General features: G+C 36.7%; 1 protein-coding gene across 4 annotated transcripts in view; it reads left to right on the top strand.

Annotated features, from left to right (window-relative positions):
- The first annotated feature begins 3,286 nt into the window (after positions 1 to 3,286).
- Positions 3,287 to 24,837, top strand: part of TMEM67 (transmembrane protein 67) — a 69,644-nt gene continuing 48,093 nt past the window's right edge. For all 4 annotated transcript variants that reach the window (XR_013994810.1, XR_013994811.1, XM_081071134.1 and 1 more), the window contains exons 1-7: positions 3,287 to 3,549; positions 5,424 to 5,512; positions 9,453 to 9,546; positions 14,659 to 14,758; positions 16,243 to 16,312; positions 16,414 to 16,488; positions 24,014 to 24,076. Coding sequence is in view for 2 of the 4 variants with exons in the window: in XM_081071134.1 (XP_080927260.1) it covers positions 3,324 to 3,549; positions 5,424 to 5,512; positions 9,453 to 9,546; positions 14,659 to 14,758; positions 16,243 to 16,312; positions 16,414 to 16,488; positions 24,014 to 24,076 (717 nt within the window). In the remaining 2 variants the exon portion in view is untranslated. The remainder of the gene's footprint in view (positions 3,550 to 5,423; positions 5,513 to 9,452; positions 9,547 to 14,658; positions 14,759 to 16,242; positions 16,313 to 16,413; positions 16,489 to 24,013; positions 24,077 to 24,837) is intronic.

Here is a 24,837-nt window from a genome sequence, read left to right as displayed (position 1 = left end):
AGCATTCTTGAGAACTTGTTAATATTTTGGAAACCTGTATGCAGCTTGCAGCTTGCAGCATCAGGAGATGCGTCAGTTTTCCAGCCACGGACCTGGCAAGGTTTTGATTCCTGACCTTTCCACTGTTGTTTCCCCAAAGTTTGGTGAGCTTTTGGCATCTATTGTAATAGTTGCTATCCTATAAAATTTTTTTCCTGTTTTTGGATACTCCTTATTGATGGTATTTGTGTATTTAGCCAAGTGATTTTTGATCAATAGTAAACATATGTTGGGATCTCTTAAACTTGTATGTATGTATACTCCTTTGACATGACATTGTTATCAATGTATATAGTTTAGTCTTAAACACCTTTGCTTTCTGTCATTAACACATTGTTTTAATTGCCTTTGCCTTTTGCTATTGCGCATTGCTAAATAGATTAGAAATTGCTAAATAAATTAATTAGTCTCTCTCTAGTGTGTCCTCCCCTTTCTTTTCCCCACTCGTCATTACACATATGCATATACACATACTTTTTTTGTTTTTTTTAGCTCAGTCCCTTCTTTTACATTCGTTTCAATGTCAAGTTCTTCAAAATAGTCTACAAGAATATCTGGTGCTTGTTCTTTCTCACTATTGCCGTATGGCTTACTCCTACCCCTACCACTGTAATGAAATTGCGCCCTAAAAGGTAACTAATGATTGCCAAACCCAAAGACTTTTTCTCCATCCTCAGCCTCCTTCACCTTTTTGTAGTATTTATACTGTTAGAAGACATAGCATTGTGATTAAGCAGGCCCAAGAGTTAAACTGCCATAATTCAAAGATTTTGTCTGTAAAATGCAATTTCTGCATTTAGGTAAGTTAAAAAAAAATCTTTGTGCCTCCATTTAATCATCTATAAAAAAAGATGATATTAATATTACAGGTTTCGTAAGGTTGTTTAGATTAATTTGATAATGTAGGTAAGGTATGGTGCAGAGCCTATCTCATTCTAGGTGCTCAATAAACATTTGTTATCCTCTTTGATCCCATTATCTCACTCTTGGGGGCTACACTTTTTCCTAAGCTGACATTAAACCACGTTCTCCTAGTCTCATCCACTTCTGTGTGTAACTCTTTCACATTTTTGCTGGGTGATACTGGGTATATATGTAAGCGGGATAAAAGGGGATACTTGCACTGCCTGTTTATAGGGTTGTTAAGAGATTGAGATGATGCATGCAAGAAACTTAGCACAATACAAGAGGGAAAAGCTAAGAGAACTGCAGAGATTACTTTGACATCATCAAATGAACTCCAGTGGGCACCTACCTCCAGGCTTCTCCTGTTTATGTTTAAGCCACTATGAACTGGCTGAAACTACCTTATCTTCTATTACCTGTAGCAAATTTCTGCTGTCCTTGTGAACCTATAGTATTTACAGTTATCTCAAATTTAACTGTGAACCTATAGTATTATGTCCTTGTGAACCTAGAGTATTTACAGTTACCTCAAATTTAACTGTGTCTATTTTGAATCCTTCTGCTACAAATAAGCTCTCTATTTAGCTCTTTGGGGGCAATTTTGTTAGGTGTAGTGACCAAAGGTCTTAGACAATCATACTTCCACTGTCTGTGGTATATAATAATAGTATCATCTTGTTAAGTAAAGACAATAGGTATGTCCTACATGTAGAATATGCCAAAATTATTCTGTATCTATTCCACAAAGAAACCACTTAATAGAATGAAAAGATGACAGGTTTTGGAGTGAACCTGGTGGAGATAAATTTTAATTCGCTACTTCTTAAAATGCAGCTTTTTTAATCCTCAGTTTCCGTTCTTGTAAAAGGATAAAAAAAAGACAGTATTTCCTCAAAGGGTTATTATGAAGAGTTAAAGTTAGTGCACAGTGTTGGACACAAAGAAGACCATCATGAATGGGAGCTTTTTTGTTTTAATTATATAGTAGGCAATGAGTAAATATCATTGCATCAATCCCTTCCACAGAGCATATAACAGTATGCACTTCATTAAGGAAGACTAGAGTTAAATTTCACCCATAGGAAGCTCTTGCATATTAATCTCAACTATTCTGACCAAACCCTTTGAGTCCCCATTAACATTTACAGTCATGTTTTTTTAAAAATCATATTCAGTAAGTGATTTCCAGTTCAAATTAGACACTCCAATAACACAGTAATTACTCAAAAACGTTTTTTATAATTTCTCTTTAAGCATTTTCAGAACATACACCTCCTGTGTCATAGATATTAGTGACTAAGTGAATGCTGGTCTTGTGGGAAAAAGATCTTATGAGAAATACTAGGTCTAATAATATGGTCAATGGTTAAACTTATCTAACTTCCTTAGATGCATTTTCTATATGCATTGAAAATATTATGTGCTATTTTCTTTAATAGTGACAAATCATTTTTCCTACAAAATTTATTTTTTGAGAAAGCCGAAAGTCATTTCAAGCTGCTACTGATTAATAAGGTGGCTTAAAAATATGCCAAGTAATTTTATTTGTGGGGGAGGGTAGAACAAAAATATAGCAATCAAAAAATATATATACAATAACAGAAGTGAGATTTAAATATTAAGAAATAAAATTGTCTTTTAAGATCTATAAACTAGCTGTGAAGATAATTCTACAATGTTTTGGGGCTAATAGCTGCCAAGGTTGACTGCTTTGAAAGACAACATACATGTATGTATAAATTTGATTTTAAAAAATTAGGTTTTTTTCTTTATTCACAAGTAGGTTAAAGGTGATCTCATTTTATGTACACTATTTTCTATGCTCAAAACAAGGAAAGCAGAAACACAAAAACACAAAGAAAGGTCTGGCAAGAAATGTCTTTTTTTTATTCTTTAGCCAGTCTTCCAGCATTGCGTATCAGTGTTTTGCCTCCTTTCCTAACAAATGTTTTTGACAAATACAATGTTGGAATGTCTCCTTTAACACGAAAATGAGCCCGTCTGGATAAATTCTGATGTAAATGTCATTTAACAGTTTAATGAAACAATGCTTACTCTTAATTTATATCATACAATTTGGTATTTTCTTCATGTGGTATTTTATTTCCCGACCACTTAACTGATCACTTAACTGATTTGCTAATGGGTCGCCTCATCCCAGAGTTTGAAACAAATGTTTTAAATAGCGGGTTGCGCTTTCCAGACTCCAGGGTTAGCTTGGTCCTCTTTCTCACCAGCCAGCTTCCCGCGGCTTTGGAAACATAGCCCTCAAACAGCGTTGGTAGGCACTTCAGGAACCCCTGACCGGAATTGTCCAATCGGCTCTGCGGAGTAGCCGCAAAGGCTGATGGGGCGCCGCGAGAGTGCGCGTCTGCACTATGGTGACGGGTGGCGGTGGAGCTGGGGAGGCAATGGCGTCTTGGTCCACCTTTTCGGTCTTGGTTGTGACTGTATTTTTCCTGTTGATCCTCCCTTGCTTCTCACAGGCCCAGACTCTCTCCTTCCCTTTCCGGCAGCCGGAGACGTGCGGCCACAACCAGTATTTCGATATTTCTGCTCTCTCCTGTGTCCGCTGTGGAGCCAACCAAAGGCAGGACGCCCGAGGTGAGATGGTTTGGGATGGGCCCTGGCCAAAGTAAAGCTCCCGCGTTGGTGCTGCGCCCAGTCCCAGGCGTCGCTGAAACACCTTGTCGTCTGTGGAAATAATATTTCAGAAAAGTTAACTTCCAACGCCTGAGAGGATTTCCTCGGAAGATTGAAGCTTGCACGTGAATTTTGGGGAATCCCGCATCTGCTACCCCATGAGCGGTTGCCAATAATTAATTCTCTGAGCCAGACCCCTACTCCTCAGCGGAGGGGTCTTTAGGGAGCACCTAGAAAGACGCCTGTCTAAGGCAGGCAAAAATAGAGAAGTGATCTGAGATGCAGAGGAGCAAGTGACAGAACAGAACAGGTTGGGGAGGGAATGCAAATGAGCTCTTTGTAAGCTTTGATTAACTCTTTATCTTGCTTTTTAAATCCCAGAAACGTAGAGCTGGAAGGGATCTTAACCTTGAGCAGGTTCAGTCTTCTCATTTCACAGATAAGGAAACTGAAGTCCAGGTGAAGTTGTAATGCTCTCTTTGTCACCTAAATTGGGGACTGGAAGAACTTGTGTGTCTGCCCTCAGTCTCACCCTATGTATTTACACTATACGGGTGTGTCCATTACAGATTACCTTAGTACTTATCCCTTTTATTATTTAATATTACTGATTACCCTTAAAGTCTCTTTCAGCTTAATTTTTTTTTCTTGAAACATCTATCATTTGGTCCTACCGTGTTTCCCCAAAAATAGGACCTAGCCGGACAATCAGCTCTAGTGAGTCTTTTGGAGTAAAAATTAATATAAGACTGGCATTATATATTATACTATACTATATTATATAAGACCCGGTCTTAGTTTACTATATGTAAAAATTTTACTTAAAAAAATAATTTTTGCTCCAAAAGATGCATTAGAGCTGATTGTCCGGCTAGGTCTTATTTTCAGGGAAGCAGGGTGGTTTTCCTCACTGAAACAGCTTGGAAGACTTTTCCCATATTCTAAAGTCTAAGCTCTTTTCAATCTCAATTTGGTCACCGTGGTATTAACTTTCTGCCATCTTTAAATTTGACATATCCTTATTATGTTATCATATAGGACAGGTCAGTCTCCTCAGGAGAGGAAATACGAATGAGAATTTCACAGGCTCTGAAGTGTATGTTGTTAGTTTCATAATTATGAACCCAGATATCATATTCTGCTATATAGATTTCTGTGGGTGCTAATTTTCCATTTCATGCTTCTTTAGAGTGCTGTCCTACCTATCCAGCAAATTGAATAGTAATTATCTTAAAATGTTTATTATCGGTGCAAACAGAGGAATATGGTGATTTATTTGAATCTGTAATTTTCCTAATAAGATTTTGTTTTGACAAAGTAAATTTAAATTCATTGAATATATGTGTGTGGTTGGGTGAAGCAGAAATGTAAAATTTCCCATAAGAGTTAATCAATAGTTTGATTATTTGTTTCATAGTTACATAATTTAGTACTTTAGTTATGCTTGCACTTAAAATGGTAGCAAACATAATTCTTACTGTGTGCCACATACATTGTAAGACCTTTACATATAAAACTAATTTAATATACTAATCCTATGAGGTAGGTCCACCCCCTCCTCCTCCCGTTTTATCAGAGTGGAAGTCAGAGCACAGAAAAGTTCAGTAACTGCTCAAGGTCACACAGCTATGTAGCAGAATCAAGATATCAAGATTAGAGCCCAAGGAGTATGTTTCCAAGTTTGAACCCAGACAGTACTGGGTTCTGAGTACTGGGTTAACAGTCTTGCTCTTAGCTACTATACTGCTTTTCCAGATCTTAAGAATTATTAAGTTTCCCTGTCTTGGAGTTTTATTTTTATTTTCCAAGGTCAAAATTGGCTCTTTTCTTTTTAGGAACTTCATGTGTGTGTATACCAGGATTTCAGATGATTGCCAATAATGGAGGACCTGATATTATCTGTAAGAAGTGCCCGGAAAACATGGTATGGAGTATTTATCTTTAAATAATTTTACTGTAAAAAGTAGTAAATAAAATGTCTTTTTTTTTAAACTATTTATGCTGTACTATAATATTTTGCCACAAACTTCAAAATTATTAAGATAACTTTGTTTTTACTGGAATAATTTTGGGGAGATCAGTGAAATTTTATGCAAACTTGGAAAAAAAGGGAATGTATTGCTTTACATTTTAAAACCTGAAATCCAAAAAAACCACAAAAAAATCCTGTAACTGAGAGTAACTCAGTTATAAAGAAAAATAATAAATGATACATTATAGCTCAATTTGGGATGTGTGTATCTTTTGACTGGTACACATTTGAGTTCAGTGTCTTAGACCTATGTGTCAACAGTTTTATATAATTATTGATGTTCATAATGATAAATAAGGTGTGATAAGTTCATAAGGTGTGATAAGAAATGCCAATTGCATCACTAAAATGGTTACATAATACCTTGCTGTTTTGTTAGTCATTTTATTTTATCATAATTTTTGGAAAATTAGTAAATTGTTACTATATATGAAGATTCTTAATTAATAGAAATACACTTCAATTGTTTGGATAATTAGGAGTCTCTGTTTGCCAGTTCTGACTTGTAGAGTAATGTTATTTCTCATTACTATATTAAAAAAGCATTGAATCTGGGACTTTAATATAAAATTACCAGTTATCCTACTTTCTGGCTATTACTTATAGGTTTGGTGATCATTTTGATACTTATTTTATATTTTTGGAAATATTAACCCTAGCTGAATTATCTGTGATAGTCGCTAATATGAAATGGTGCCAAAGCAGATTTTTTTATCAGTGACATTACTAAGATAACATGATTTTTAAATAGTCCTATATAAATGTACAAGTATAGGAGTATTTTTGATATATCCAGTTTTTCAACCAAAACTTAAAATAATTTGTGGCATTGTTTGTTATTGCCATTGTTCTCCACAATTTTGGTTACATCCATGTTTGTAATATAATTACTGTATTTTCGTCCCAGGTTTTTCCTAAATCATGTAATATAAGTCCAATGATGTCACATTTTATCAAAAACCTTTACTATTACAGTTAATGCTTAGAAGGAAATATTCTCTTAACTTAATTTTAACATCTTTGTTTGCATATCATTTATATGCCATAATATTCATCCATTTTGAATATAACTTAATTTTAAAAAGCTATGTATTTGAATTTTTAAAAATTAGAATATTTATTTTAGAACAGGTAAGACTAAACTATTAATTGCCTGTGTTTATTAAATCCTGTTGAATTTTGTTGTTTAATCTTTGTAAATAGCAAAACTGAATGACATTATTAATTATGAAAGTAAGGACTCATTTGAACTGAAAATTATGAAGAAGAAAGAATTATTGCCCCAAGTTAATAGTGGTCAATACATAGTTGTAATGTGATATTAATTTTGGAATATAAGCACAAATTGACTATCCACTAAATTTTTATATAGCTCATATGTGTATTATTTCTTTGAGTATCTGCTGCAAATTATACTATTCTGGCTTTTTTGTACTTAACATGATCAATTAAGAAGGAGAAAAAAATATGTATATATAATAATGCATATAAATACAGAAGGTGCTCAAAAAATGTATACACATTTTAAGAAAGGAAAAAACTGTATTAATATATACCAATAACAAAAGATGAATACAAGTCCCATTTGACTTCTGCAATTACAAGAGGTGCTCAAAGTGGTTACCGTCATCATCCAGACACTTCTGATAATGGCAAACTACTGCTTGAACAATGTTGACCAAAGTATTAACATCTCTTAAAAAGTATATACAGGCAACCCCTGTATAACACAGCACTAAAATAACACGGTTCAATAATTGGGGAAAACCTGGCCGGCCTGGTGGCTCAGGCGGTTAGAGCTCCATGCTCCTAACTCTGAAGGCTGCCGGTTCGATTCCCACATGGGCCAGTGGGCTCTCAACCACAAGGTTCCCAGTTCAATTCCTCGAGTCCCCCAAGGGATGGTGGGCTCTGCCCCCTGCAACTGAAATTGAACAGGGCATCTTGAGTTGGCTGCCTCCCTGATGGCTCAGTTGGTTGGAGCGCATCCTCTCAACCACAAGGTTGCAGGTTCGACTCCCACAAGGGCTGGTCGGTTGCGCCCCCTGCAACTAGCAACCGCAACTGCACCTGTAGCTGAGCTGTGCCCTCCACAACTAAGACTGAAAGGACAACAACTTGAAGCTGAACTGCACCCTCCACAACTAAGATTGAAAAAGGACAACAACATGACTTGGAAAAAAGGCCTGCAAGTACACACTGTTCCCCAATAAAGTCCTGTACGCTTTCCCCAATAAAAAAAAAGAAGAATTGGGGAAAACCCTCATACAATATGGCATCCTAGAACATGGTATCACTCTAACACGGTTTGAGAATTAGAGATATCCCTGAACAAGACGGAGTGTTATAAGAGCTTTTAAGAACAAAAAATATCTCATTTGAAATTAGGGAAATCCCCAAACAACACAGAACGTAATAAAAGGTTAGTAGTGATGATGAAGAAAACATTATTTAATACATATTAATGTTATACTTTTGGTGAAAATTGCTTTAGTAAAGATATTTCTCTTAATTATAAAAATATAATAGTAATTTTTTTTAGTTTTGGGAACCTAACCCCCTTTTTTGTACTAGTTCTTTGTTTCGTATAACATGGATTCACATAACACGGCATTTTTTAGGAACCTAACAATCGTGTTATATGGGAGTTAGCTGTACATTTTTTTGGCACCCCTGGTATATACTTGTATATATGAGGTGTGATCAAACAATACGGTGAATGTTTAAATAAAAAAAATATTAGAGTAAAAGACACATTGCCGTTAATCCCCCTCAAAATACTGCCCCTTGCTTCGAACACACTTATCTATTGTTCTTGCCACTTTCTGAAGCAGTTCTAGAAGTCCTCTTTTACAAGTGTCTTTAATTGCTCTGTCGTGGCTGCCTCAATATCCTGAATTATTTTGACTTTGGGGAAGAGCCAAAAGTCGCACGGTGCCAGATCCGTTGAATAAGGTATGATGAGGATACACTGTATTGTTTTTATTTCACAGAAATTACCATACCAGAAGTGATGTGTGACATGGAGCCTTGTCATGATGGAGGGTGGTTTATGGCACACTTTAAAATACATCTTCTCTCAACCATAGCTCACACCCGACTGAATGCACTGAACAAGTTGAAACTTGTTACACACTGTTACTAAGGTTTGACACGCTGCTTCCTGTATTGAAGATCCCTGCCTTTCTGTTGGATGGCACTTGGCAGCAACATTTACTGTATTTTGTGATCACAACGGAAAGTGTCACACATCACTTCTGGCTTGACAATTTCTGTCAAATAAATACATGGTGTGTCCTCATCCACCTTATTCACTGGATCTGGCACTGTTCATCTTCTGGCTCTTTACCAAAGTCAAATTGATTCAAGACATCAAGGAAGTCACAACAGCTCAACTAAAGGCACTTAGGAAAGAGGACTTCCAGAACTGCTTCAGAAAGTGGCAAGATCAAAGGGATTAGTGTGATCGAAGCAAGGGGAAGTATTTTGAGGGGCATTAATGGCAATATGTCTTTTACTGTAATAAGTTTTCTTTATTTAAACTTTCACTGTAATTGTTGGTCATACCAGGTGAGTATGTACATACATATACATACACACATACATACATATATGTCACATATATACATATATTTTATGTACATACACACGTGCATACACACATACACACACATACATATTTTTACATACATACACATACTCATACACACATATACATGTACACATACACACATACACACATGCATACACACATTTTTTACATACATACACACATACATACATATATGTCACATATATATATATATATATTTTTTTTTTTTTTTAAATTTAGAAAGGTGTTACCAAAGATGGCTGGAATTGCATTTCTTGTCCTGGTGGTTTAACTGCAGAAGGAAAATGCCACTGTCCCACTGGCCATATTTTAGGTAAGAAATAGATTTCTTAGGAAATAGTAACAGATATTCATTTGTGTTTGTTTTTGATGAGGGTGTTAATTGAAATAGCATGGTGATTTTTTTGCAGTTTTTTTTTTAATTCAAAATTTAATGATGTTTGAAACTGTAGCAAGCATTGGGAAGAGGGTGAAAACTCTACCTGATTAAAAAATTTTGTTTCTTCTTAATAATGTAGGATTAGATGAATATTTCCTTAGTATAATGTGATAAAATATATGTGTTTCAACGTAAGCCAACATGATGCTTAACAGGGAAAAATTATAAGCATTCCTTTTAATGTCAGGACCCAGATAAAGATGTAAATAATGCACTTAGGTAAATGAAAGAAATAGGTAATAGAATAATTAAAAAGGAGAAAGTAAAAATCATTAATTTCCAATGATTTTATTGTATGTTTAGAAAACCCAAAGGAATCAGTAAAAATTATAAAGGGTAAAGGTTTCTAGATACAAAGTTAATATCCTAAAATTAGTAGCCTTCTATCGAAACAATAATGTTTTGGAAACTGTGAAGGAAAATCTCATCAACAGTAGCAACAAAAAAAGAAAAAAACACCGAGGTGAAAAAAGAAAAAAAACCAAGGTAAACTTTTGAAGAAATATACAAGATAAATTAATTGAAGAAATGTTTGCATGCTACTGAGGTACACAGAGGGAGGCTTTAGTAAATGAAATACATATTTCATTTTTGAATGCAAAGATTAAATATTATAAAGATGTCAGCTCTCTTAATAGCAGTTTATTCATTTAAAGGAACCCTAATTCTAGTAGGATTTTGTTTGTTTTAGGGACTGCACAAACTGAATTCTAAAGTTTATCTAGTAAAATATGTGAAAAGCCAAGAAAATTATGAAAAAGGAAAGAGAAAACAACTCCATCAGATATTATGCACATTTTTTAGGTACTGTAATAACATGTATGACTGACATATTGGTAATACAGACTGGTGGGTGGATCTTAAAGTAGAGAATCAAAATAGATCCAATTGATATGGGAATGTAGTATGGGATAAAAGTGGCATTTTATATCAGTGGAGAAAATACTGATTAATAACCTGTATTTGGGAAAACACTAATTTGGGTTTCTACCCTTATTCCTTAAAAATAAATTTGAGGTCAGTCAAGTATTTAAATATTAAATATGAATCTATGAAAGTTCATAAAAATAGGAAAAATTTTACAGTCTTGATGTGGAATAGAGTTAAGACAAAATTCTACACAAAGGAGTAGATGCTAGAAGTGTTCAAAGGATAATAGACCTAGATGAGTGAAGGAATATGGTATGAGAAAAAGGGAAAAATCAAAACTATCTCTGGGATTTCGAAGTGGGGGTGAATGAGATGATGGCCTTTAGGTTCAAATACTTTGGAGCAGTCAATGTGACTGAGTTACTGCAATTATTTTTGACAGTCAGAAATCACTGAGGCTAAATTTGCAGTTTTAGTGAGTTGCTGAGAATGAAGGCTAGATGCCAGGGGATCTAAACAGTGGCCTCGAATACCTAGTGACCTCTTAAGCCTGGGTGATAGCTGTGAAAACAGTGTTTCACTATTTTAGAGGCTACTGTTGCATATTTAAAATTCTCAATGATGTGAGCTCCTTAGAGCCAACTTGAACTTTTGCTGCTAATTTCTTCATGGATTTGCAAGAGGGGTTGTGGAAGAGTGGGAGAATGGATAGAAAGAGGGGTACATCTTACTTCTTGCATAGCTTCTCCCAACTCTTCAGAAATATATATTTCTGATATAAGAAAAAAGTGCCCAGGCAATCAGATAAATAATTTTAAAAAAATTATTAACACAGTAAGTACATACCATTAAAAATACCAAATATTCATGAAGCTATAAAATGAGAGTGAACATTGATACCCCTCACCTATTTCATTTCCCAGAACTTACCTTAAGGTAATTAATTATTTCTTCTCTTTCCTTTCAAAGTTTTTAAATATATATATGCAAATATTTTGGCGTGTTTACATGCAGTGCATTTTGGAGATAATTCCATAAGAGCACATGTAGATCTACCATTTAAGAATACATATATCTGTATTTTTCAACTTCCACGTAAAATTTTATGTTATAAAATTAAAGTAATGCATACATAAGGTTAGAAATTTAAATAGTGTAGAAAAATACAAAATAAAAACTAAGGGGGGGCGGGGTGGCCAGATAGTCATTTATTTAGAGCGCGGTGCTCCTAACAGCAAGGTTGCCGGTTCGATCCCCACATGGGCCACTGTGAGCTGCACGCTCTGCAACTAGATTGAAACAACTACTTACTTGACTTGGAGCTGATGGGTCCTGGAAAAACACAAATAAAAGTTTAAAAAAAAAAACAACCCACAACTAAGGGTTCTTTTCATCTTACTCTTACTCCTAGTCCCAGTCCTCAAATGTGACCAACTATTAAGTTTCTTTTATATTCTTCCAGGAATGCTTTATGTATTTCTATGTCTATAAATCCTTGAAAATATTCATAGAAGTGTCATTATACTTAATTCATTTATTCATAAATATTTGTTGATAAAAAGCTAAAATGAATTTTAAAACTTCATTCAACTAAAGAGCATTTAAGCTAAAAGGCAGTAGCTAGCCCCAGTTCAGCTCCAACAGACTGTCATCATGTAAGAACATGGATCCCATGAAACCAGATTTTCCTATTTTTTTAAGGGATGCCAGAAATACAAAATTTTTATATGAAACCTCCCAATTTTAAATCTTTCTAATTAAAAAGGAAGTTTATTGAGCACCACATGCTAGGTACTGGGATAAAAGAATGAATCAAACTTACATTCTAGTAGCAACAGAAAGAGAGTTAACAAATGAATAGGTATATGCCAGGTGGTAATAAGCACTATGAGGACAAATAAGGCAGGGCAAGGGAGAGAGCACAGGGTGTTATTTTACATGCATGATCTTGGAAGACCCGTCTGGAAAGGTGACATCTGAGCAAAGACTTGAAGGAAGTGAGGGACAAAGCCATGAATGAGTTCCATGGGGAACTCATTCAGAGGAAATGAGGGAATAGCAAGTGCAAAGGTCCTAAGATCGGGACATACTCGGCATGTTCAAGGATCAGCAATACACTAATGTGGCTGACCAAGGAGGAAAGCGGATGCAAATGTGTCTGAAAAATTGGGATAATGGTGTGCAGATCATGTAAGGCCTTATAGACTACAATAGTGACCTTGGAAATTAACCTGTGTGAGATAGAAGACTTTCAGAAGAGTGAAATGATCACATTTAGTATTTAAAAGGCTCATTCTAGAATAGAACCAGGGTTCCAGTTAGGAAACTGTCACAAATGTCCAGGTGATAGATGATGGCACTGGGCCAGGGGAATAGTTCTGGAAGTAGAGAATAATTCAGCTTCTGGATATATTTTGAAGAGAGAGCTGACAGGATTTTTAGATTTATTTTCTAATTTTAATTTTATTTTTTTAATGTGAAACATGAAGAGACTCTAAGTACTGGGGCCTGAGTACATGGTCAAATGGAGTTGCTGAGACAGGCTAGGATAACTGTAGGAGGAACAAGTTGTTCAACTTTACTTCTGTTAAAATTGTTTTTACTACCTTGTGAAAGCTTAAAACATTATGGGTAACATTATGATTGGGACTAATGGTCTTTAACTATTTTTCCCAATGCCGATTCTCTATTACTCCCTCCACCCCAAAGTAATTGTTATCATTTTGTTGTGTGTCCTTCTAGAATCTTTTTTCTTTCTGTTTTTAAAATACAGATAGATGCTTAGCCATAGAAAATATAAGCGGTATTTTTATATAAATATTTCATACCAAAAATACTGTTTTATAGCGTACTTTTTTTACTTAACAGTAAGATCTGTTAGATCTACCTCATTCTTTTTAATCCACCCCATAGTATTTCATAGCATGGATGTGTACCACCATTTTGCTATTTTAAATATTTAGGTTGTTCTGATAAATAACGCTTCGATGAATATCCTTATACACATGTACAAGTGTTTCTGTAGGTTAGGTGTCTAAAAATGAAATTGTAATGTTGTAGGGTATGTGAATTTAAAATTTTAATAGATACTACTGAAAGCCCTCTAAGTTGCAAAACTTATCAACAGTCTATGAAAATGCTTGTTTTCCTGTTGCGTCCTGCACAACACAAGCCGTGGGAAGGCGAGGGAGGCGGCGAGGGTTAAACTATCATAAAGAGACAGAGACTCAAATATAGTTAAACCACAGAGGACCAAGGGACTCACAGCCTCAAGGGACTGGAGCCCCGAGATCGGGTCACCGTGGGTATTTATTGATTTTTCACAATAGAAATCACATGATTAAGGGCAGGGTCTGTGAAACTCTTACACCATACAATAATCATTCATTCCAAATCCCATAATTGTCCCAAAGCAACCGATGCATACCATCCCCCAAATGACCAAGGTGTGGTGTATACAATCCCTGGGGGAACAAGTCTCACAAGATAAGATTATTCCATGAGCCAAACAGGAGGGGCGAGATGCTATTGTTCTAATGGGTCCATTACACCTGAGGGCAAAGGACAACAGTTGAGGCATGCGTCAGCAGCTTCTCAGAAGGAGAGGCACAGCTACCTCCTAACTTTACATTAGCTCTTGGGGGTCCTAGGGGGGTCCCGTCTGGCTTAGGTTGTTTCTCCCGTGAGAAAACTTACCCGTCTTTGACTGCAGACCCTGCTTACAAGGTCCAAACATGGAGACTTAGAGTAGCATAAACTCAACCCCAATGAGGGACCATCCCACAGGGTCACCTTTCCCTAAGGAAAGATTGGAGGGGACAGACTGCTAGGTTGCTGTGTGACTACATTTTCCCATACCCAGTGAAACGGAAACACAGGTAAGAGGTAAGAACATTTTTGGAAAAAAATATTATTGTTATGATGCTTTGGAAAATTAGTTTCTCTTTTTTTTTATGTGAATTAGGAAGGTTTCACTTTTCTTTTTTATGGAGGTGCTTAACATGCCTTTTATTCAAATAAGGTGTTTTGAGAACTATTAGAATAATTACAAGTGGGTTTTACTAAACACATATGTTGAGGATCGTTACATCTTAATTTTGTTTCTAAATTGTTTAGTGGAACGAGATGTTAATGGAACGGTGTTGTCTCAAGCAATTTGTAAGCTCTGTGATGAAAATGAAAACTCTTTTACAGTAACAAATGCTTTAGGAAACAGGTAAGCAGTGTGTTGGGTGCTGACTTCATTAATATCATATTTATGTAGAATCTGTACTTTTATAAAGCAGTTTCCATTTGCTCCTCACAAGGAAAGACAGAAGTAGACATTAACAGCTAAAGAAGCTGGGGCCCAGAGAATAAGACAGACTAGCGTTCAAATGTTGTGTCAGTGTCTTATCAGTTCTTAACTATGGATAACTCAATAAGTCAGTCTCCTTGTCTTTAGAATGGGTATATACTATCTACTTCATAGGCTGTTATAGCTTAGAAGTAAATATATTAAATTTTTAGCATAGTGCTACAGCTTAAGTGCTCAGTAAAAGGTAGCTATTTTTATTTGCTATTATGTAGCTTATACATAATCTAATATAATACATAGTACATAACAGTGACTTCTATTTACAGCATACTTACTATATACCAGGTACTATGCTTTATATATATTACATAATAAAATATATTAATAAATATAATGATAAACATAATAATTCAGTTACCCTGATTTATAGCCCTATTCTCTGTCACTTCCTGTTTTACCTCTATGCATGCGTATCTGTATGCCACACACACACCCCTCTCTCTCTATAACTCAAACACATTATTCCTATTCCAACTTCTTCAGTTGTAGAGACTACATGATGACTTCCCTCAAAGCACAGTTTTCTCTTCAATTTTCACGTTTAAGGTAGAAAATACTTGAGCAGGTTCTCCTGGGGATACTTAGTGTTGGGTCATCTTTTCTCTCAGCTGACTTGGGTTGTAACACCCAAATAAGGACTACTGGGCTGATCTCCAAGCCTTCCCCTCTATTACCTCCCTGAGCCTAGTTTGAGTTCTGTGCCATGCCCCAGCCTCTCCTCCTACCTACTCTATCTTGCAAGTAATGAATACCTATATAAACCCATCAGTGTCTCTTAACTAGTCCAGTGCTCTCCTTCCCTTTATGTCATTCATTAGTGAAAAATAAAAAGTATTTTCCTAAAATAAACTAAGATGATAAATAGACTTTAAAAGTGTTGGTTGTAGGTTTGATAAGAAGTAGATATGTTTTTCTTTTCAGCATATGTTAACCTCTTTGCTTTGTTGCAGATAAAATAAGGAAAGTATATTTGCTCTAAATACTTATAAAAATGGATTGGGTTTCATTTATGTGAGTTTGTTGGGCTCTTTTGTTAATTGAGTGACTTAACCATCTTTGCTATTCATTGTTCTTCTCTTTACATTCCATGTGGGAAGGTATTCAAAAGAATACTCTCCTATTATCCATTAATTGTATTTATTTATACCTTGCCTTGTAATACTAGGAGTAGTATAAAATATTCAGATCAGTGTTAATATTTTTAACTTGTTTTCTTTATTACAAGTAATTGCTAAACTGAATGAATCTATTCTAAACTAGTGTTTAGGAAAACAAGTTCCTGATTAAATTAGGTTTAGTATAATTTATTAACATTTAAAAAATTATTTTCATTATATTGACAGGTGTATCCGTTGTGAGCCAACATTCATTAATACCAGCAGGTCCTGTGCGTGTTCAGAACCTAACATTTTAGTAAGGCTAATCAAATTGATAAAGTATATATTTTTAAATTAAATTGCTTATACTGTTCCATAACCTGTTTTATTTACTTGTTTGTTTGTTTATTTATTAAGACAGGGGGATTGTGTTTCAGCAGCACAGGGGATTTTCCTCCACGTGTGATTTCAACTGCACGTTACGGAGAACTTGTGAGTATGTTTAAAATTTTTGTTTCATTGTTAAGGATCTTTCTGTGTTTCTTTGGTATTAATTAATCTGGGACTAAAATGAGAAACATTTATCTATAAATCACTTTAAAACAGAAATTATCAGTCTTAGAAAGATTAGATTAACAACTCAGCATTATAATTTATAAGTTCAGTTACTGTTTTCTCCACCTTAGCTCAGAATGCTTAAGCTGGAAAGGTCCTTTATAGATCCTATCAAGAATGCAGTCTAATATAGTTAAGAGCACCACAGAATCTAGATTTCAACCCTGTCTTTACCAGTCATTAGTTTTTTATCTTTGGACTTAGTTAACATTTCTAAACTTCAGTTTTATTGTCTGTAAATTGGGCATAATAATAATACCTGCCTCACAGTGCCTGTACGTGGTAGTCACTGGAGAAATGAGGATTATTCATATCCAGCCAGGTTCCTTATTTGTAGATGAGAGTATAGTGTCATAGAGTTAGAGCCTTTGCAACAGCTGCTGGTGATAACAACATCTGGGATGTAAAATGAGAAATAAGTGGATGAATTAGAACTGAAGAGGTCACAAATCCAAGAGAATAGAAGTTAGATGACTGACTAGGAGGTAGTTGATAAGCATTGAGGATACTCAGTATTCCAGCAGAGCTTGGGGTGGACAGGCTAAGATCTGATTGCTAAAAATGTGGAAGTTATTAGGAGGGATGTGAAGATAGCCATGATGAGGGTGGAATTTGGGGTCTTGATGAACAAAGCAGAAATTCCTCTCCAGTATAGTCTCGTGGATAGCAGGCAAATACCAAGTATTTGCAAAACAACAGAATAAATGCTAAAATAAGGGTATACATAGGGAGCTTGCGATCATAAAAATTGGTTCATTTGTATGTAACAAGATGCATATTTTCTGAGGCGTTCTTTATTCTTGGATTATAGTGAACTTCTGTATACCATTATCAAATTTGTAGGCCTTTAATTTTCATTTTTTCATTTTCAAAATAAGTGATAAATTGATTATAGACCTTATAATATATAAGGTGATCCTCTAATCTGTAGGGTGATCCATCTAATCTTCCTTCATAATTAGGACATGCTTGGAAGGAAACCACAAAAAACAAAAAACAAAACAAAACAAAATGCTATTCTCTGCATTGCATCACATCAGGGGACACATGATATCCATGATGTCTACCTGTCCAACCACTGGTGATATTAACCTTCATCACCTGCCATAAAGTCACCATGTCTGCTATAAAGTTACCATTTTCCCTTTGCAATTGGTTAGTATTTTTCAGGAGAATTTTCCAGATTATGCATCCTCTTACTCACTAACTGTAACTTCGTAGCTTTAGTTTCCACTGATGACTGTGACAAGGAGGTCAAGAAAAGAAAAAAAAACAACCCCGTGCCTCCAATTCAGCTTAGGCAAGCTACCTAACAATGGAAGATAAGCAGGTCAGAGCAAAAGTGCTGTGGGAAATTTTCGGCCACCCGCACATATCTTCCGTTAAAAACATGTACCCAGTTAAGCTTACCCCAAAACTGGATATCCTTTTGCTGCAGCAAAGATAAGCAGAACATCCCCTTAAGGAAAACCTACCCCTGGGAACATCCCCTTACCCCTGGGAACATCCCCTTTAGGAAATCTACCCCTGAGAACATCCCCTTAAAAAAAAAAAAAACACACAGCACCCCTTTTTGTCTCCAAGACACATAAAAAGGGATGGGAAACAGTACTCAGGGCTCTCGCTCACTGCTATGTCAGTGAAGGCTTGAGCCCAGATTCGAATCTGTAATAAAGGCCTTGTTAATTTGTCCAATTCGGCTCCATGGTCATTTCTTGGGGACTCGCTCGGTAACAATGACACTTGCCTTTATCAACCAGATGGTTGCCAAATCTTTTCATAATTCCTTCCACATTTATTAAAACATTCCATTGTAAGAACATTTTCCCTCTTTCCCATTTATACATTTATTTGTTTATTAATGACAGTATAGATTCTTGGGTTCCTATTTTGTTCAGTTGGTTTTAATCGAATACATGTATTTCTTTTGATGTTCAAATTGACCTAGATTTGGCCAGTAGAAACTACTTCAGTTTGGTTCCTTTGTATTTTTTGACATGTCCCCATCATTCTTTGATGATTTCCTTACTTTCTGGCACAGCAAGATTTCCAGGCTTTTCTTGTGCTTTTTCTGCCTCAGCCCTGGAATCAGCCATTTCTCTAAGGCACTCTTAATGATAATATTTAGAAACCAAGATTACCATGCTTAGTATGACTTTTTAGCAGACATAACTAGAAAATATATACACATATACTTATACACATACACACATCTGTAACTGTTTCTGTGTTTATCTTGTCTCTATATTAAAATAAATGAGTTCGTACTGATACTTTCAATTCCAAAGTGGTACCTCAGAGTTCTTTTTAGCCTTTTCTTTTGATTGTAGTGAGACTTTTGACAGTATCTTCTCCAGTCATGAAAAATCTGGGTCTCATCCCCAATTTACTCATTTGCTCAATGTAACAAAGCTGTCTTCTACACCACCTCCCCAACCCCCCTCCTTCCAACACCACTATGCAGTAGATCTGTTGCAGACTTCTCTTTAGGAAGGGAAGGGCTATTCCAGTCTTTCCTCTCTCACACAGTAGTGCTATGTTTTCTCTGCACTATTCCAGCTTCTCACACAATGGGGGGATTCCCTGGGAAACGGGTTTCTCCTCTGTTAACAGTTCGCCTGAGTCATAGGGCGCCACGTCCCTGTGGGGATGCAGAGAGCTTTCGAAGTTCCAAAACTCTTTCTGCACCAGATTCAGAGCCCTGTATGTTTCAGCAGTTCTGTTTACTCCTGCAGGGATCCGCCCCGATAGGTGGGGCCAGGGGCGGGGTGAGTTGTGAGAGGTGGCCCAGAGCAATGGTGGCGACCACCACCACAGCCGGTCCTGCTTCTGCAGCTCCCTCCCCTTTGCCGGAACTAGTTGGGCTGTGAATCTGTGTCTGCGGTCCTGTTCTCACGGTTCTGAGAACAGCAAATATTCTGTTCTTTTGATCTGACACTGCTACTGTTGCGCTTCTAGCACCGGCAGGTGGGGGCGGTGCGAGCTCTGGGAGAGTAGGGAGGGGGCGGCTAGTCTCTCTGCTGAGCAGTGAGGGCTTAAACCACCGTTTTCAGCCTTCTTCCCTCAGTCTTTTCTCCGAGGTCTCTGCTGTGAGCATTGGGTTCAGCCGTGTTATATGCTGCCCCCTCAGCCCTGTGGGCCATAAGCGGAGCCCTAGCAGTCTGAGTTCTTCCCTCTCCCACAGTAGTCCCGGGATGCAGCGAGCTCGGAGCACTGAGCTAGGTCTGTGTCCTGCGCCCGTGTGGCTCCGTCTCCGCACTTCTCCTCTCCCTCCTCCCCAGCTTGCGCGATTCTCCCACCTGGAGGTGAATTCAGTAGTGGGCCTTTTCCTCTTGCCTGTCTGCTGTGCAGGGAGTCCTTTGTGGAGTTATTGTTTGATTAGTTGTAAATTCCAGGGGAGCTTTACAGAGGCTTACCTCACGCCGCCATTTTGATCTATTCCAGTCTTAAAATTAATCTGATTCAATTAATGTATTTCATTTAAACATACCAGTCTTGAACACTGATGCTTTTCTAAGGACAAGTTTGGAATCTCTAACTCTAAGTCATTTTGTAACTGGTGTTTGTTGCGTCCCACGTGACGAGGGTTGTGGGGAGCGAGGAGGGCTGCACAGGGTTAAGAAAAGACCATAGCCATGAATAGAGTTTAAGCGGGGCCAAGGGACCTGCAGTCTCAAGGACTGGGCTAGGCGCCTCATCTGGGCTTAAGCATTAGCTTTTATTAGTTAAGTGAGGAAGTAAAGGAGATAAAGCTTGTCAATCTCAAGATTTGTGAATCCTATACGTCATAATAGGAAACTGATTCAAGCTAATCACCCTTGCCTGCAGGCAGCAACAGTCTCAGGATGTATGCACTTCCCCAAGGGACAAAATCTATATGCATCTGAATAGATGGAGAGCACATCACTGAATCTCTTCCCTTGCAGGTTTTGGGAAGGAATGTAGCCACAGAGGCAGAGGGTCTCCTTGGCCAGGGGAAGGTGGGGGGCTGTGCCCACCTCTATGAACCCCGTGGGTTCTCCTGTTAGTCCGCACTCGACTGCGCCTGGCTTGAGTTGTCCCGCCTGTGGGGAATCTTATTCATCATTGGCTGACCAGTCATCTTTCTGGGGCCAAACAGGGAGACATAAGGTGCAAGCACAAAGGTGAAGCAATGTCCCTGAAAGGCTCTGTCTCACGGACTCTCCTTTCTTTAGGGGCAAGTACAAGGAGACAGATGTGGTAGGCTGCTGCGTGGCAACAGTGTTCAGATGGTTCTGTGTAGCCAATGGATGAAACGTGTCAAGAAAATGTAGTCAAGATGGTATGACTATCTTGGCCCAGTCCTCAGCTTGGGAGGTGTAAAAATTCAGTTTTATTAGTGTGCTTGTAGGTCAGTCAGGTTCTAAGGGAGTAATAACTTTGAAGCAATTAAACTCACAAAGTATTAGACTGAAGAACCAAAATGAATGTTTACTAGTTTATGTTGGGACAGTAATTACCAGCTACACTCAAATACTTCCATTGACTTGTTAACATATACTCCTCCTAACTGGAAAGTGTACTTAGAACATAACAGGTCAGATGCTTCCTTGGGTAATACAGAATTGAAATATAATCAGTTTTATATAATTTTATAAGCAAGGCATCCAATCCCCCTCTAAGAATATTCCGGCCAGTCAGTAAAGAATTTCCATATGTTTGGGTCAGTGTCTTCCCATTCTCTTTCCCCAAACATAGTAATAGTGATGTCATATCTTGGTTTTCTGGTTTTCCCAACTTTTAGTTTAAAAATTTTCAAAATAGCAGAAAAGTTGAAAACAAAAGATGACTATACATTTATCTTTTATCTAGGTTAACCAATTATTAATATTTTGTCACATTTGCTTTATCTCTTTTTGTGTATGTAAATGTAGGCACACGCGCACACACACATTTTTCTGAGCCACTTAAAAATAAGTTGTAGATATATGACATTTCATTCCTAAATAATTTATTATGTAGCTTCTAAGAAAAAGGGCATTTTTCTGGCATCACACATAAGAAATTTAAAATTAACATAGATAGTACCTTACATACTGTTCATATCCAAATTTTACCACTTGTTTCAATAATGTCCTTTATCCCTTCACCCCACTTTTGGGGGGCTGGTGCAGTATACAGTCAAGGATCTCATATTACCACTAGTCTTTTTAGTCTTCCTTAACTTATAATAGAGACCCTTGCTCTGTTTTACTTTTGTGTTTTTTGTCCTTACTTTTTTTTGCTTTAATGATACTGACTCTTGCATGGTCAAGGCCAGCTTTCTTATAGAATGTCTCACATCTGAATTTTTCTCATTGTTTTCTCATGATTAGATTCAGGGAAATATCTTTAAGCAAGAGTATAATATAGGGGCCGGCCAGTGGCTCAAGCGGTTGGAGGGCGGCACTCCTAACGCTGAACACGGTGGGTTCAATTCCCACATGCGCCAGTAAGCTGCGCCCTCTACAGCTAAGATTGTGGACAACAGCTCTCCCTGGAGCTGGGCTGCCGTGAGCAGCAGGAGGTTGGCATGAGCTGCTGCGGCAGCTGTGTGCCCCTGTGAGAAGCTGGCAGCCATTGTGAGTGGCCCCACTACTGGCAAAGCTTATAATACCAACATGGGCCAGAGAATTGTGTCACATACCTAGACTGAGAAACAACGGCTTGAGCCAGAGTGGGGGTGGAGGGAGGTGGAGGAAAGGGGGGAAACAAAGAATATATATAAATGTCGTGTATATCCCATTGCATCAAAACAAGGAGCACATAATGTCAGGTTGTCCAATTATTGGTGATGCTAAGTATGATGGCCTGGTTATGGTGGTGTCTGTCACTTCTCTCCATTGTAAAGGTACTGTAGTTAATAAGTTAGCCTGAGATTTTACTTTGAGTCTATGTAAATGTCCGTTTTAGCAACCATTGATGAACTTTGCCTGAATCAATTATTAAATTGGTTATTTCAAAATGATTTCACAGTTCTCCTTATATTTATTAGTTAGCAATTTTCTATGAAGATCACTTCCCTTTCTGTGCTTTGTTTTTTAGATCTACTGTGAATTCATGGAATCTTTGTTTATTCAGTGTGTTATAATTGTTACCATTACTCTTCTTTTCAAAGCTCAAATTGTTCCAAATTTGTACTTCCCTTTGAGGTAGTTCCTGTGTTATTTTGACATGTCTCCATCTGTCTTTAGGCACTATCTTGGTTTTCCTATACCATGTTACCAGCTCAACCAATATAATCATAGTTTTAAATAGTCACATAATGCTCTAGTTTATACACTGAAATTGTACCTCCATTGAATATCTACGTTTTCTGTTTTTATTAATATTGCTGTCAACCATTTTATGCACACAGATATGTTTTTCCTTTCAGAGAAATTATTGCTTTAGGATAAACTTCCTAAGTGTTTCTAAATTCTTGGGTTAAAGTGTTTGGATATACACTGTTTTATAAAAGAATCGTGCAACTTTAATACTATCAGTGGTATTGTCTATGGCTTTGTTTTACAAGCATTTGCCAATACTGTTGTCATTACTCCATTTGTACTAGTTTTTTGGTGTGTTGTTCAGTCTTCCATGCATATGTTTTTTTCTTACCAAAATGAGAATTTTTGCTTATTTGAAGAAATTAAAATAGTGATTTATAATTTTATTTTAGATTTCTTTGATAACTGTGGTGCCAGGTTCCATATAACACGGTTTTATTTCCCCTGTCCATGTCCAGGGAATTCACTCTGAATGGTGCCTTATCTTTTAGTAAAATGCACAAATAAGCTTTAAAGCAGTTCTTAGCCAGAGGCTTATATCTGCAGCTTTCAGAACACCTGTATTCTGATTCATTTGGTTTGGAATGAAGCCGGGTATTTTCTGTATTTAGGAAATTCCACAGGTGGAATTTCCTGCTCTCCATCATTGTTTGAGAATCACCACTTTTGGAGATTTTAAATGGTAGTCATTCAGTATATCCCCAATCTCCTGTGCCTTAGAAATTATTCACAAATATTTCTTTTTTATCACTTTCAAATTTAATACAGTATAGTAATCCTAAATCAGCAAATGTTAATCATTCAATACTAAGTCAGGATCTAGTTTTTCTTTAATTTTTGACTTTTTTGTAGTAGTAAAATGTCCATAATAGTTCTTTTTGGATTATAGACAGATTTTTTTTCCCCTATATCTTTTGCCTAAGCGACATGATTTTATAATCCTATTTGTAATAACTGACATTGGTTTGAATTAATTCTTATATTTCCATTAGAATCTATTTGTATAATAACATTGAGAAAGTAATGTTAGTCTTTTCACATTCAACAATATGTGTATTAATATCTTTTTAACAAAGTAGGATTAAGGAATCTTCATTTGGACTTAAAACTGAAATTCATCTTTTTGTTTTCAGGGCATGTCTTTCATTTCAGAATGGTTTACAAAATATTTGCAATCAGCAGCAGCTGCTTGTTGGGTAAGGTTGAATTTTCAAAAAATAATATATCATTTTGAAGAATTATACCATTTTCTCCCCATATTATCTTATTATAATAGAAGTTTTCTCTCTATATCTCACTCAAGTAGATACATCTCTTTGGTCATACTCTATGAGAAGAGTAAACCCTTTCTAGTGGATTGAAAGAGAATACATAAAATGTTATTCATTTCACATTTCATTGTATACAAATTGAATTTAAACTGGAATTTAGTGTTGGGGAAACTGATTCATACCATCATTTAGTAAATGTTTATTGCTTATCTACTGTGCTCAAATCATGTTATGCATTTCAGAAAAAGACAGGAAAAAATCACTTGTGGAATTATAGTCTAAGTAAATGTCAGGTGGTGCTAAGTGCTGTGAAGACAAATCAGGATAAAGAACATAGAGAATTGAAGTGGGTGCTATTTTATATAGGGTGGTCAGGACAGGCACCTGAGAGGGTGATATTTGAGTAGAGACCTGAAGGAAATGAGAATGCACCATGTAAAGGGAAGAATGTTCTAAGCAGAGACCACAGCAAGTACAGAGGTCCCAAAGCAGGAGTTATCTGGCTTGTTCTTACTTTAGAACCAGGAAAGAGGCTAGAGTGGCTGGAATAGAGTGAACAGGGAAAGTGGAGAGATGAGTTCAGGGATGAAGGGAGTGGCTGCGGCTAGGACATGGAGTTTAAGGGGAGATAGAAGGATTTTGTGCGAAGACATGATCATACTTCAGGTTTTGCAAGGATCACTCTA

This window comes from Rhinolophus hipposideros (assembly GCF_964194185.1).
Source record: "Rhinolophus hipposideros genome assembly, chromosome: 13".
Classification (NCBI taxonomy): Eukaryota; Metazoa; Chordata; class Mammalia; order Chiroptera; family Rhinolophidae; genus Rhinolophus; species Rhinolophus hipposideros.
This window is presented reverse-complemented; position numbering and strand designations above follow the sequence as displayed.